We start from the raw sequence: 15,004 nt of genomic DNA, 5'->3' as shown, positions 1-15,004 counted from the left end.
TCTCGTCAACACCGTCAGGGAATCCCTGTTTCAGGGAAGGGGTCCCAACCCCCTCAAGCCGCAGAGGCGCCCCCCCCCCAAACGCCTCCCCACCGCCCCCTCTGGTCACCACCTTCAGCAGTCGGTGCAGGAGTTTCACTTTCCGGGCCTCCTCCTTGGCCTGGAAAAGGGCAAATCCCTGAGGCGGCCGGACTTTGCTGATCTTCTCGGAAACGTGCTCGACGAAGGGGTGCTCCACCAGGGTGTCATCCTCCTCGGGGTGCAGGCGCTTGGCCACCAGCGAGAAATAAAGGGCTTCCAGCACAACCTGATGGCAGGAGCAGAGATGGCGTTTCAGTGCAAGGCGACTCTCTGGGGGACGGGTTCAGATGCCAACGGCAGCTCCGGTGATGCCCACTTTGTCTGGCTCATTTAGATCCCGTTAAAACAAATGCTGGGAGCTGATTGGTTCATTCTCTCTCTCTCTCAGTCTTTCTCCCCCTCTCTCTCTCATGAGTAGGGCTCTTACATCCGTGTCACCACCATTGCCGCTTGCCCAGGAGGCTCTCTGCAGCATTCATAGAACGGAGAGCCCAGATCTGCCCCCAGGCACCCTCCACCAACCAGGGCTTACCTTGAGGGGTTCCCAGAGCAAAAAGGAAGCAAGGAAGCTAAAAATCCCTGAGATGAGCCACATGAGGGCCACGCTGGAGGTGAAGCCCACCCCGATCCACACGGAGATCCCAAAGCAGAGGAGGAGGAGGAGGAGGCCGATGGCGTGGGCCAGGTACGAGCACCAAAAGGGCAGCAGCCACGGGCGGTGGACGTGGTCCATGGCTAGAGGCAAAAAGAGACGAGAGGAAACAAGAGATGGGGACGGCGGGAGGAGGGAAGAGCTATGCAGGACCCACACACTGTAAGAGCCAGAAATAAATACCATCTTTTAATTAAAAGGGGAGATCCACCAGATTCTGAATTCTGCACCCAATGCCCCATTTCTGTAAAAATTCCCCCAGGATCCCGAGAGCCCCCGTTCTGAAACAGAAGCCATACGGAGGCAGCTGGTCAGGAGGGGAGTCCTCAAGCGTCTCCAGGGAGAACGTTCCTGCTGCACACCCACCCACCGGCCTTGAAGGGTTCAGGAATCTTTCATCTGTTTCTCTGGGGCTGGGACACGGAAGAGGTCTCAGGGCCAAGGCACACAGAGATGTGAGGTGGGCAAGGGCAGCAGGACCACCCTGAGGAGCTCTCTTGAAAAGCAGCAGGCAAATATGTGTAGCAGCAGCAGCAGAAGTTGGAGGGATTTCGGAGAAAGCTCGTCACCAAGGGGGGGAAGGGAAGAGGGGCCAGGCCACGGGAGCTGCAGGGTGGGCCGGGCTTCGCTGAGCAGCAGAGGGCCACACCCTTGCTGCCCCCCCGTCCCCCCCGCCATTTTTGAGCACTGCCCCAGACTACCAGGCTGTCTTCAGGTCGCTGCTTAAGATGTCCCCCTACCTGTTTGAGTGGATTTGGCCGAGCGACTCAGTTCCCTGCCAGGGGCCGCTACGGGCTGCCCTTTCTCGTTCAGTCTCTGCAGCATGATCGTCTCCGTCTTCTCCCCAAGCATGCTGGATCTGCCAGGGCCAAGTCCATGTATTAAGCCAGGGCTTCTTAACCTTGGGCCCCCCAGATGATGCGGGACTACAACTCCCGGAATCCTCGACTGCAATGGCTTTTGCTGGGGAATTCTGAGAGTTGTCGTCCAGCAGCATCTGGGGGCCCAAGGTTAAGACACCCCATATGAAACCCATCGACTGTGTGTGTGTGTTGGGGGAGGCGCATCCCCCCGGTTTTGCAGGGAGGGGAACAGGCAGGATGAATGCACATTAAAAATTTGCAGACAGGGCCTCTGAGAAAGCACCGCCACCTGGGGCGGATACAGGGCATCCTTCTGAAAGCCCTCTGGCAGCAGTCCCTAAGCTTCAGTCCCCAGGTGCTGTGGGACTAAAACACCCATCGTGCCTTTTGGCCATTGTGACTGGAGATGATGGGAGCTGTAGTCCAAGCAGAAACATCACAGGATTGGCAACGGCTCAAGGACGGCCCAGTGCCAGCTTCCCATCCTGGCCACGCCCCTTGTGCTGGTGTCCGATGCACACCGAGGCAGGGGCCGTGGCCAGCGCCAGGAGGAGGGGAAGCGCGGCCCCTCAGGCCTGCCCAGCAGGCGGGTGCATTTGGGGTCCACCAGCTGAATTCTCTTTCTATGCCTTGTTCCAAGCGACGGGGGTGGGGGTGGGGGTGGGGGGAGAGGAAGCCGCCAGCCAGCAAACCAAGTGCTGGCCAGCTGGGAGGGACTCTTGGGCCATGACCATCGCTCTCAGTCGCGAGCACTTTCTTCACCAGCTGCGTGCCTCCTTCCTTCCTTCCTTCCCTCCCTCCCTCCGGGCGAGGGAGAGAAAGCAAGCAGCCAGCTCGTGTACAGAGCACCTGCTGGCTGGAGTGGGCGAGGGGCTTCAGGTCCTGCTCCCAGCCAGCTGGGAGGGGGTGCCGTGGTGGCCCAGGGACCTTTGCACCCTCTCGTCCAACGGCAGCTCTGCCCCTCGAGTCCGAGGGCACCTGGGGACCCAAGGCTAAGAACCTCTGCCCTCTGGCAAGCGTGCTCATTGGCACGGCAGACTAGGGAGGGGCGCAGAGGTGGCACCGTCCACCCACAGGGTTATTGTGAGCCAAGCCCTGTGCAACTCAGCCCTCCCTCTTGCCTGGGCCCTGCTTCTCATGCACGCATCCAGTCTGGTGCTAAAACACCAAGACCGGCCTCCCCTGCAGACCCACCTCTGGGCCCCGCTCCCTCCCTCTGTCCCTGCAAACTTACAGCCCTGAGATGAGGTCCGTCTCCACCCTGTTGGGACACTGCCTCATATCCGGAGGGTGAGAGATGCTGCCGGCACCTTCGGCAAGGATTTGCCGGATCAGCTCTTCATCTGCAGTGGGAAGCAGCGATCAGGCTGGGTTCGCACCACCAGGCTCTGCCCAAGGGAGAGCTTCTCTTGTGGGTTTTGTCCCAGAGCAGCCCCATCCCCACTAAGGGGAATATCCCGCAGGGCTCACACGGCATCTCCCATTCAAATGCAAACCAGGGCAGACCCTGCTTAGCCAAGGGGACAATCCAAGTGTGCTGCCCCCAGACCAGCACTCACCGGAAGCGGAGAAGTATCTGGGCTGGACCGGCGGGAAGCCAAGCGACAAGCTGTCCTCCTCAGCGGCCAAAGGGGCCTCGAGGCCAAGGTGGCGGCTGGTCCTCCCCCTCTTCAGCTTCTGGATAGTGCTGCCCATGATGGAGGGATCGCTCAGGAGGTCCGGCCAGTTGAGCATAGCCTCACTGGAGTGCCACCGGATCAGGCTGGGCCGAAACAAAGCACAGCCCCAAGGGACGCTGAGCCCCTGAACGAGGAAGCCCCACGGCGGCCTCTGCCAGAAATATGTGTCCCCCCCACCCAAACAAAAACAAAAACAGCTCCTTGGCTTGGCCCTATTGACAGGACATCAGTGAGGCCACACTCAGTGGCTCCTCTCTCCCACACAAGCTTGGCAAGAGAGGAAGAAGAGGGGGACACAGAGAACAGCATGACACCCCCACTTACCTTTTTGAATCATCCAGAAACAAATCTGTCTTGGTTTGCTCTGAAAAGGCCTGTGGAGAAGGACAGACACTCAGCCAAGACTTGTATCTGCTCTCTGAGCCCCTTTGCCTTGATTTGCCGCAGAGAGTGCCATGGGGAACAGAGGAAGCTGCCCTATACCGAGTCAGACCATTGGTCTACCTAGCTCAGTATTGTCTACACGGACTGGCAGCGGCTTCTCCAAGGCGGCAGGCAGGAAACTCTCTCAGCCTTATCTTGGAGATGCTGCCAGGGAGGGAAAGTGAAACCTTCTGCTCTTCCCAGAGCAGCTCCATCCCTGAATAAGGGGAATCTCTTCCAGTGCTCACACACATCAAGTTCTCCCATTCACATGCAACCAGGGTGGACCCTGCTTAGCTAAGGGGACAAGTCCTGCTTGCTACTCACAAGACCAGCTCTCCTCCCATGGGGGAAATGGGCGCATTGGCAGCAAGCAGCAGGAAGGGCCAGGCAGAAGGGAAGGAAATCAGCCGAGGCTCAAAGGGCCCGCTCGTGTGGCTGCCCAAGGGCCACCAGCGCGACACCCTCCAGAAAGGGTCCACATGCATCCCTGTTGCCACCCTCACCTCCGCGGGCAGCCTCGGGAAGGTGAAGAAGGAGCTCTCCAGCAGCGAGGAGTCGAGGTAGTTGTCAATCTCCAAGGACTGCTGGTCTGGCTGGGCCAGGGACTGGCGGACAGACACCTGCAACAGCGAGGACGACACTGGGGTTCAGCCCCCACAGTCCACTGGTTCCCAGAGCCGCCGTTCCGCCGAAACAGACTCCTGGAATGGTTACCTTGCTCCGCGCCATCCGGAAGAGGAAGAGGAGGGCCAAGTACAGCGGGTAGACGACCAGGCTGGACACCAAGCCGACCGTGACCGTCTCGCCGCTGACCGGGAGCAGGGTGGAAATGGCCACAGGGCTGAAACAGGCAGGAGAGAGATTGCAGTCCGGGCCGCGTCTGACATCAGGTTCGAGAGAGCTCACGAGACCGTTCCATGCAAATCAACGGCCAGGCCGTTCATTCTCTCTCTCTCTCTTTCACCCGCTTGTCTCACCCCCAGGGTGCTTCCTCCCCCTCTAACCTGAACTCATCTGAGCTCCCGCCAGAAGGAAACAGACTGGGGGGGGCGGCTCCGGTGCGGGGCCCCATCCTAGCCAAGGGCTACTACTACATTTGCCCATCCTAGCAAAGGGCTGCTACGGAGAATCCCCGCCGCCCCGCTGTGCCAAGCACACCTGAAGTTGACGTCCCCCACGGCACCGTACCACACGGCGTTGGCACAGAGGAAGAGGAAGATGAGGAGGCAGCAGCAGGAGGCTCTCTGGACGCGGGTGAAGCGGCTGCGCGGGGGTCGGTCCCACAGCGACAGCCAGACGTGCTTCTCGAAGAAACCCCGCTGCAGCTCAGCCACAAATATGCGCACAAAGCTCCTCAGGTCGGCCTCACCTGTGGGGGTGAGAAGGGAAAAGCAACCCATTGGATCCAAGCCCCATGGAGAGTCCACCAAGAAGCCCCTCCCCTTGGAATGACCCTCCGGATGGCCGGTGCGGGATGGAGAACGCCACTGAGCACGGCCTGTGCAATGGAGAACCACTCAGGGCCAGACCCTGTTGGACGCGGCCGCGTCATTTCTCCTCAGAGCTCAACCAGATACGGTTGAGAAATCATGTCACGGTCAGAAAGGCCACTGACCTCTCCTAAGAACATCAGAGCAGCCCTGCTGGATCAGGCCCAAGGAAGCCCATCGAGTCCAGCCTCCTGTTTCCCACAATGGCTCGCCAGACAGCCTCCGGGGAGCCCACAAACAAGATGTGAGGGTTGTCTCACCTCTCCTGCTGCTGTGGCTCCCCTGCATCTGCTCTCGAGAGGCATCTTGCCTCTGAGGCTGGAGGTGGCCTAGAGCCCTTAGACTAGAAGCTCGCTTCGTTCCCTCGGAGAAAGCGGCCTCCTTGGGTCTGCCCTTCCTCTCCCCAGAAGCAGAGCTCAGCGCTACGCATTCTGCACGGGCGGCGATTTCCCCTCTCCGTGGAAAACGGCCACTGCCTTCCAGCTCAGCTCCCTCCAAGACGGTGCCCTGGGTGTCTTCTTCCCTCCCCGGAGCCTCCTCCAAAGATCAGCTCCCCCGGATCCTTCCGGCCAGGAGTGGCCCAGCCGAGGCCCTGCAGCTGTTGCGGGATTGCAGCTGCCCTCTTGTGCTAGCCGAACCGCAGCCGGAGAGCCCCCAAGCTGGCCGCCGTGGCTCTAAGCCCAGGTTGCCCACTCAGCAACGGACTCCGCCCTCACTCACTGGCAGCAAAGACCTCCCTCTCCACCAAGCCGCCGTTCTCCTCGCTCTCCACGGAAAGCCAGTCGTTCACCAGGAAGTGGTAGCTCTTACAGGTCTGCAAATCCCGGACGACGACGTGCTGCAGGTACCAGGACGGACTGAGCCCTGGACACCGGGGCGGGGTGTGGGGAGAGAAACGGAGGCACAATGTCAGGACAAGCCCTTCCGCCTACTTTTGACTCGTGCGCACGGGCAGAAATCCTCAGAAATGTCAAACCACAATGTTTTGGAAACTTCGGAAGTCCTAACAGCAAAGCTTGCATGTGAAACCGGCCTGTGGCTTTGGAAGCTACGGCGTCCTCTCCATTATTTTTATCACTGAGCTTAGCTCTGCTCAGCCGGAATACTTACTACATTCCCTACAAAGCAGCAGGAGAGAGCTTGGGTCGCCCTGGCAGACGTGAGAGAGAGTGATGGCTTCCACGCCCATAGCGATCCTGCCCGCCGCCACCACTGCTTCTGCCCAGACGCACCTTTATTGTCGTGCCAGACACGGATCTTCCACACACTGCCCAGGCTCCGTTCGGTGGCGATCTGAAAGATGTCGAGGCTGTTGCGGTGGAAAGCGTTCTCGCTGTCCAGGTGCCTGTGCCCAGATTTATTTTCCATCCCGTACAAGGTGATCCCCACGTGGGCCGTGGTCCCTGGGAAGGAGGAGGATGCAGACCCGTAAGAAGTGGCCTCACTTTGTCCCATGTGATGGGGGAGAGAGGGAGAGCACCAAAATGGAACATGAAAGGAGGATCCAGATCCAATCCTACCCTCAGCCTTTGAACACGATGAATATATCGCTTTTCAATAAAAGTTTCCAAAGCGGTTTACATAGATACAAACAGATAAATAAAAATGGCGCCCTGTCCCCAAAGGGCCCACAGTCTAAAAAAGAAATGCAAGACAGACACCAGCAACAGCCACTGGAGGGGTGCTGTGCTGGGGTTGGAGAGGGCCAGTTGCTCTCCCCCTGCTCAATAAAGAAAATCGCCACTTGAAAAAGGTGCCTCTTTTGTTCAGTTTGCAGGGAATTCTGTGACTGATTCTTGATTCTGTGGATTTGGGCACATGGCTCCTTCCTCTACCTGCGTTTTGCATCTGGAAATGGGGAGTGATCGCCACCTACAAGTCATGCTTTCAAGAAAAGGAAAAATCAAGAAAGGAAAGGGGCAAAGAGGCAGCCCCAATCCTGGATCCTCAAAAATGGGGTTTTTGAACTTGGGTCTCCAGATGTTGGACAACTCCCACCATCCCGAGGAGGTTTTCCACACCCAGCTTTTAGCTCGCATCTCCTCCAGAATGGAGGGGGTGCATTCACATATTGGCCAGTGAGCTATCCCTGTGAGCCATCAAGGAGCACTTCACACACATTTCGGGGTTTTTAAATTGCACATGAGAGTGCAGCCGGATTTATATCTAGGGTAAAAAACAAACAAACACTTTTTGCATCGCTTTTTAGGGGTAACTTCAAACCCACAGTAACGCCTGCTGTCTAGGAAAGCTCCAGCAGTTGGGGAAGAGGGCAGTCACAGCCCAACAACATTTGAGGACCCAAGTTTTAGAACCCAAGCAATCAAATCCTCTGCAGAATCCAAAAAGGGAGGTACGTTTTCACAGCTAGGGGGACGTACGCTGCGGGCACAACCGTCTAACTCACAGGATTGTTGTGAAGATAAAATGGAAGGGTGCTGGTGTGTGCTGCCCCAAGTTCCTGGGCGGGAGGGTCAGATAAAAACATCCCACGCAGACGGAAATCGATGAAAATCCCCAGTGACGCAGAGGAGCGAACTATAAGGATTAGCTCTTTAAAGCTAACCACAGTTAGCAAAAGAAGCAGAAACTTGTGCAAAACATAGACACGAATGGGCTTCATTTGTGTAATTCGTTCCAGTTGCCAGCGAAGTCTCACACAGCTTCCCAAAGATGCACAGATTAATCTTGTCTCCAAGGACAAGACATCTTGTCACAAGGCCACTGTGATTCACCCCCCCCCAAAGACTCTCCCTCTGCTGGTGACAAGCTTTCGACAACAGACAAAGTGCACTCACTGACTTCAACATGCACCTTTCACATGCACACCTTCCCTACTGCAGCCATTAAGACCCCCAGGAGGCTTTACAGACAGGACTTTCATTTCGAATCCACTCCGGATTGTAGTGTGCCAGTCCACATATTAGCTGGATTCACCCCAAAGTCACTGCGGGCTATCAGGGGCCAGTACAGAAATGACTCTGTCGTCCCAACCCCCCGTCCCACCCCCGAATCGAGGCTGCACATTCTGGTTTAGCCCAAAGTATGGGCTAAGTCTGGCTTTTTAAAATCCTGTATTTCCAGCGGCTTTTGAAAAAAACCCGACATTTTTCTTTGATGTGCAGAGGGGCCATTGCCGATAATTCGGCTTACCTGCACTTTCGGTTTTTTGGGTTTAAAAAAAAAAAAGTCTGCTGGGTGGAATTCTGTAACACCATGTGTCAGCAAAAGAGAGTTTGACAGCTCAGTCTGGTGTGTTCTTTGAATGATTTGCAAGTGTAAGCACTGGGGGCGGGAGGAGGGGTTGTGGCAGATTGATGCAATTCTGTGAAGGGAGTCCAGAAGGGGAGGGGGAGGGAGGGCGAAATTCCTGAGTTAAATACAAGCACAAGCAAAATGTGGGTCTTCCTATGCTTTCAAGTTTGGTCACCATAGGAACACAGCTCACATATGCAGATGTTTGGAAGCTTAACAATGGAGATTGCAGGTTGGGGTTAAGTGTTTTGTTGTTTTGACTTGTCACTTTTGTGGAAATCCAGCTGGCTGTCAAACTAAAAAAATATTAATACTGAAGGGAGGCATCTTGCGCCTCCTCTTGGGATGTGATTGGTTGGAGGAAAAAACCGGAGCAAGCAGTAGGAACGCACATAGGAGAAAGATCGCAGGGAGTGCGGGGAGGAGCCCACGGCTAGGTGAACTGTCCATCTAATCCCCCAAAATAAACTACCTCGAATCTACTATGAAGTAGATTCACTTCTTGGATACCCCGCGGCATAAAGCCATGTGTGAATAACTCCCTGGAGATTTTCTCGCTATGGAAAATATGGGAAGGCCAGATCAGCTTGAAATGGGAGTTGTAGCTCACCACCACCTGGGGGCCCAAGGCTGGGAATCCCTGATTTATCTTAAAACATGGGTAAAAGCTAGATATTCTGGATGGTATAGCTAACATATCAGTTAATTGATCCTTCTCAAATACTAGCCTTGACTGGGATTTGGGCAGAAACCAGGCTCACCCCACAAGTGAAGAATCTGATGGATGGACTCTTGCACTTACAAGATGATGTCTGCCTTCACCCTGACTTAATTATGAGTTGGGGAGGAGAGCTAGTCTTGTGGTAGCCAGCATGATTTCCCCCCTTTGCGAAATAAAGTCCTTGGTTTACATTTGGATGGGAGACTACATGTGGGTTCTGAAAGATATGGGCCCATAGCTCAGAGGGAGAGCATATGCCTGCTTGCATGCAGAAGGCCCCAAGTTCCCTCCCTGGCAGCATCTCCAAGTAGGGCTGGGAGAGACGCCTGCCTGTAATCTTGAAGAGCCGCTGCCAGTCTGTGTAGACAATACTGGGTTAGATGGACCAAGGGTCTGACTCAGAATATGGCAGCTTCCTATGTCCCTATGAGTCAAACTCCTTCAGCCGCTGCGGAAGGCAGACAGATTCTGATCTGAGACTGCAGGAGGCATGGGAGCTACTCACCTGACCCGGTGCCCCAGCCCGTTTTCACCAGGATCTCGTACTTGTACAGCCCGTTCTTCCCGCAGAAAGGAATCACTCCCACTCGGTTAATGTCAATCAGGTCCAGTTTGTGCACGATCACGGCAGCCACCGAGTACGTCACGACACAGATGGCACACAGCAGTAAGACAATGTAGTTGCGCCCAGGGCCTGGGGGCTGCGGGAGAGAAAGAGCATGGCCCCCCCTTTTAATTAAAATGAAGCAATGATATAATCAAAACACTGTAGACAGAAAAAGGAAAAACAATAGCTAACACGTAATATATGTATTTTTATTTATTTATATTTATATATAATATATAAGAACTTGTAAGGATGTACATCTTCACAATACAAACAGTTCATTAAAACTGGACCAAACTGCCAAGAATCCTCTTCTTTACCATCCCGTTCAAAAAGAACCGGTTCAAATGTTGACAAGGAACACATACCAGTTATCCACATTTGCAAACCAGGAGTAACATTTTCCTTCCAACGCTGTTAAATAATAATTTTTATAAACTCTCCATGCCCAAAGGATCCCTACTTCTTGATACAAAGCTACACTCCATGCAATGGGGATATAACCCAAGAGAACATCAACATCTTTGATGGCATCAACTGCCTCCCCAACCCAAAGGGGTTGAGATTGGCCATTGGTACCTCAGAGTTGGCAGGAGTCACAGAATGTCATAACTGTGTATTTACTGGCAGCAGAAAGAGCACACAGGTTGTGGTGATACCCCGCCACCAACAAGAGTTTCACCCAGGATGCCTTCACAGCGCATTTCAATCATGGCTGTTCTCCCGGCTTCCTCCTCCCCCACTCGTTTTTGGTCTCTGCTGGTGGGTAAGCCCCTGCCAGGATCCCATACAAGTCCTCACGAGCCAAAAGAGGCACAGCTGCCTCTGCTTCCCGGCAGCAGCTTAGAGGAACTCCTCTCTTTCCCAGCCCTGCAGGCTGGCCATTTATCAGGTAGACCCTGCTGGCCAGCCTGCAGGCAGCGTGGCTCTCATGAACACTGGGAACGCCGTCAAAGTGACACACCATTGATCTGGGAAAATAGAAATTTCTGATAAAAGAAAGTTACTGGCTGAGGTACATCCAATAAATGCGCCAAATCTAATCACAAGGGTGGTGTTTCAGAAGCTGCAATTGCATCCGGACCAAAAAGCCGTGATAACAAATGTTTAAGCTGAATAAACTGGCCGCTGGTCTTCTAAGGTAAACCCGCCTCAGGAGAAAGAGCCAGTTTTGACATTAACGCAATCCTTTGCATCTTATTTATCTGATGCCAGTACGAAGGGAGGCCAGGGCTTTCCTGGGGTGGGAAACTATTAACTGTTTAACTGCAAGGAAAAGGCTCGTCATTTCTTAAGGAGGGCAAATGCCTCTCCCCACTGGACGCAAAAGGACTAGTTTGGGGCCTTTTTCAAGGGCACTGGGTGGATGTCCCCACACTTGCCAACTCTGGACCCCAGATATTCTGTACTTCTGGGCAGGCCCACCATGAGTGATAGCAAGATCCAACTTCTTCACAACCTTTCCAGCATTTGGGAGAACATGCGGTGTTAATATTTATTTATTTAAACGTATTTGTATACCGCTCCAACCCAAGGTCTCAGAGTGGTTCACAACAAGACAAAAACAAAACATTAAAATCAATTAAATGCTAAAAACAGTTTAAAACAAATCAATAAACAATCTAAATTTTTAAAAGTTAAAAAGCTAAAAGTCCTGGGTAAAAAGAGGAGTCTTCAGACACTTTTTTAAAGCTGCTAGAGATGGGGAGATTCTTATTCCCATGGGAAGCACGTTCCAAAGTCTTGGGGCAACAACAGAGAAGGCCCGTCCCTGGGTGGCCACCAGGTGACATGAAGGTAGCCACAGACGAGCCTCCCCTGATGTATGCAGTGGGTGATGGGGATCATGCAGAAGAAGATGCTCTCTTAAGTACCGTGGGCCTAAGCTGTTTAGGGCTTTATAGGTTATAACCAGCACTTTGTATTTTGCCCGGAAACTTATTGGCAGCCAGTGCAACTCTTGTAATATAGGAGTAATATGGTCTCTTCGAGATGACCCGGAGACCAACATGGCTGCTACATTTTGTACTAATTGTAGTTTCCGGACTACGTACAAAGGCAGCCCCACATAGAGCGCATTGCAGTAATCAAGTCTGGAGGTGACCAGCAAGTGTACTATGTTCCGAGATCATGAACCTCAAGAAATGTGCCCTCTAGACATTCAATTGACTCTTCCTTGAAATCAGTGGCAGCCATTATTTGAAAATCTTCTCCGAGCATCTCTCCTCTGATTCTAGCTGTTCTGCCTGTTCCCCTCTGATTCATTCTGACCGTAACTCTCTTTGCTTTGACTCACAGGCCGTATGAACTGGACGGAGTGGGGCGGGACAAAGAGACTAGCAGCAAAAGCCGTGAGATGTTGGGTCAAGCACACGGCCCTCTCCGGAGTGGTGCCCTCCAGGGAAGTCATGCCTTCCGTCTTCCAGCGCGCCTCCTGCTCACTGAAGTACTGGCACAAGGCGCTGTACAGGCCCAGCGTCACGTTCACGGGTGACCAGAGGAAGTGGTTGGTGATGTTCAGGTAATAGTCGCCCGCGGTGTCATCGGCACTACACGAGAGAGAGAACCGAGAGGTAAGGAAAGGGTTGGGCAGACGGGGGGTTGACCCCCTTGACCTCGAGTCCAGCCACAGGGGTCCTTAAGACGGCACTGGCTACATCTGTCCAGCCGGCAGATCAGGGTGGGGGGACGTGGGCCAAACACCACCTCCCACCAAGCACCTGTGTCGGCTTCCATATGTCCACCATACAGAAGCAAGCATGGGAGGGACGTGAGCCAGAGGAAGCGTCCTTCTCTTTTAGTATTAACCACTCTGCTATTCTGCCCTTCTCCAACCATGGAACTCGGGAGAGCCTATGTGGGGCTCCCAAATGGCCACCCATCCAGGCAGTGACCAGCCCAGGGTCACTGGGGCAGCGCTGGGCAGACATGAAAGCTCCCCCGCCCTGCCCCAAATGCTTCATGCACAAGGGCAAAGGGGCTCCAGAGCAGGCCCTTTCCCCGCCCGGGGGTTCAGGCTGGCTCCCACGCCAGGCTTCACGGCTCCCGCACGCAAGGGCCACTCACACAGCAGGGGAGACAAAGAAGGTGTAATAACGGTGGTCCCCCCTCGGCATCCGATTCATGTCGTGCAGGTGGATCTTCTTGGAGGCCGTGCAGTTGTGCTCGTTGGGCTCGGGCGAGTGGTGGAGGTAGACGGCTATGAAGGGCTCCGGTTCGCTCGACACGTAGCGGTCTGGAGAGGGGCAGAGGGAGAGGCGTTCACAAAGACGACCCGAGTGGGACGCCATGGGGGGCATCAAGCATGAAGGCCCGTCTTAATGTGGGTTTGGAGTTGGGTGCACACAAACTGTAGACATTTCAGAGTTGGCAGCTAAGAGCGAGGAAGCTGGAGGTGAACTAGGAGGCCACCAAGGTCCCTTCCAATTCTTTGACTCCAAGTCGCTGGCTGAAATCTTCGCTCAGCTGCGACTATACCAGGTGACCTTTGGCAAAAGACTCCCTCTCAGCCTCCATCCTGGCCTACCTTACCGGGCTACTGAAAGCATTACAAGGATAATGTGCAAGCTTCAAACACTGGCTGACATCCAGACTAAACTCCTTCTGAGGAGCCCTACTGAAATGAAACAGATGCCGAGAGTGACGCTTGACTAGTCCTACTGTGTGGCTTAGTCTGGATGCCAGCCTTTGAAAAGCACAATTTAATTACTATTACCACTACTATTATTATTTTTGTTGTTGTTATTGTTATTATTAGCTACCCCCTTGGCCTCTGGGTGAACAGAAACCTGATAAAAAGAAACACCAAGTGTATAGATTAATTGGGCATACAAGTAGGGGTATGTGTGTGTGTGAATTTATATATATATAAAAATCTGAGGTGGGCAAACCAGGCCCTTCAGCTGCTGTTGAACTACAACTCAAATCAGCCCCAGCCATGTGGCTGGGGATGATGGGAGTTGTAGTTCAACAGCAGCTGGAGGGCCTAGTTTGCCCACCCACCACCCTAAAGGTATTGAGATGCAACGTATTATATGCATACTATCATTACATTGTACCTAAGGAATTATTAAAACCATACATTATCACAACAGTCCCGCAGATACAAGGAATCCCCAAGGAGTCCCTAGGAAGCCTACCATTGATAACGCTGAAGGTGACCTGGATATGCAGCCCTGCTTCCCTGTTGCTGTTCTCCGTTGTGACCACCACATTCATCGAATTCCTTTCCTCAACCACAACTGTCCCTGCAGTGATGTTCTTCGCCCCGGGGTCCAAGACCATCACGGTGATGGCCTTCTCGGAATCCAGGCTCCCGACGGGGATTTCCGTCCCGTTGTTGTCCTGGAACTCCATCGAAGCCACCTCGGAGGAGACGGTGTAGTTCGCGATGAAGCCGAACGGGAAGGGGTTGTAGTCCACCCCTATCATGACCTGGACGACGTCAGTCAGGTCGGAGAAGGTGGCGCTGAACGCCGGAGGGATGGAGAACTGGCAGTCGGGGGTGTCCTTGTAGCAGAGCAGGCGGCGAGGGTCGGATCGTTTGCCCCTGGCCGTGATGTTGCTCCCCACCAGCTTGAGTGGCTCCTCGTTGAGGACTCGAGACTTCATCAGGATCCGCATCAGGTCGGTGGAGAGGGCATATGCTTTGGAGGCCACCTGCACACCGTTCTGCCCGCTCAGCAGCAGCTCTTGCGGCTTGGACTCCTGCGAGGCGGTGTTGACGAGGTGGATCAAGTCTCCTGCAATGCCAAGAAGACAGATTGGGGCTGCAACGTTTAACGAAGCACTGCAACTAATCAGTCAGCTAAAGCTGTAAAGTAAAGTGTGCCATCAAGTTGATTCCGACTCCAGGTGCCCACAGAGCCCTGTGGTTGTCTTTGGTAGAATACAGGAGCGGTTGATCATGGCCTCCTCCAGTATGAGATGATGCCTTTCAGTATCTTCCTATATCACTGCTGCCCGATATAGTAGCAGCGGGGATTCGAACCGGCAACCTTCTGCTTGTTAGTCAAGCAGTTCCCCGCTGCGCCACTTAAGGTGACTGTACCCACAAATTAAACGTTTGCTATCCCCTCAGTTTCCCTGATTATGTTTTCAGGCTCTGCTCCCTCCTCCCTGCAGAAAAGCTGATGGGGGTGGGGTGGAGGGGGGGGCAACTTAAAAACAGGCAACCAGAGAGAACGATAGCTGGCTGGACTCCGCACCACTCCTTCCCTTCCTACCATTG

The 15,004-nt window shown here is 54.0% G+C and overlaps 1 protein-coding gene across 4 annotated transcripts in view; it reads right to left on the bottom strand.

Moving 5' to 3' along the window:
• PKD1 (polycystin 1, transient receptor potential channel interacting) overlaps positions 1-15,004 on the bottom strand; it is a 107,286-nt gene that overhangs the window by 12,528 nt on the left and 79,754 nt on the right. For all 4 annotated transcript variants that reach the window (XM_053275937.1, XM_053275939.1, XM_053275938.1 and 1 more), the window contains exons 23-37: positions 13,914-14,516; positions 12,841-13,009; positions 12,071-12,323; positions 9,673-9,868; positions 6,424-6,594; positions 5,912-6,055; positions 4,860-5,070; positions 4,416-4,542; positions 4,205-4,321; positions 3,600-3,649; positions 3,156-3,358; positions 2,831-2,939; positions 1,474-1,592; positions 614-816; positions 113-307 (exon numbers count right to left, since the gene is read on the bottom strand). In XM_053275937.1, the coding sequence (XP_053131912.1) occupies positions 113-307; positions 614-816; positions 1,474-1,592; positions 2,831-2,939; positions 3,156-3,358; positions 3,600-3,649; positions 4,205-4,321; positions 4,416-4,542; positions 4,860-5,070; positions 5,912-6,055; positions 6,424-6,594; positions 9,673-9,868; positions 12,071-12,323; positions 12,841-13,009; positions 13,914-14,516 (2,870 nt within the window). The remainder of the gene's footprint in view (positions 1-112; positions 308-613; positions 817-1,473; positions 1,593-2,830; positions 2,940-3,155; positions 3,359-3,599; positions 3,650-4,204; positions 4,322-4,415; positions 4,543-4,859; positions 5,071-5,911; positions 6,056-6,423; positions 6,595-9,672; positions 9,869-12,070; positions 12,324-12,840; positions 13,010-13,913; positions 14,517-15,004) is intronic.

The sequence above is a fragment of the Hemicordylus capensis genome, chromosome 13, assembly GCF_027244095.1.
Source record: "Hemicordylus capensis ecotype Gifberg chromosome 13, rHemCap1.1.pri, whole genome shotgun sequence".
Classification (NCBI taxonomy): domain Eukaryota; kingdom Metazoa; phylum Chordata; class Lepidosauria; order Squamata; family Cordylidae; genus Hemicordylus; species Hemicordylus capensis.
Note: the sequence above shows the minus strand (reverse complement) of the source record. Positions and strands in the feature narration are given on the sequence as shown.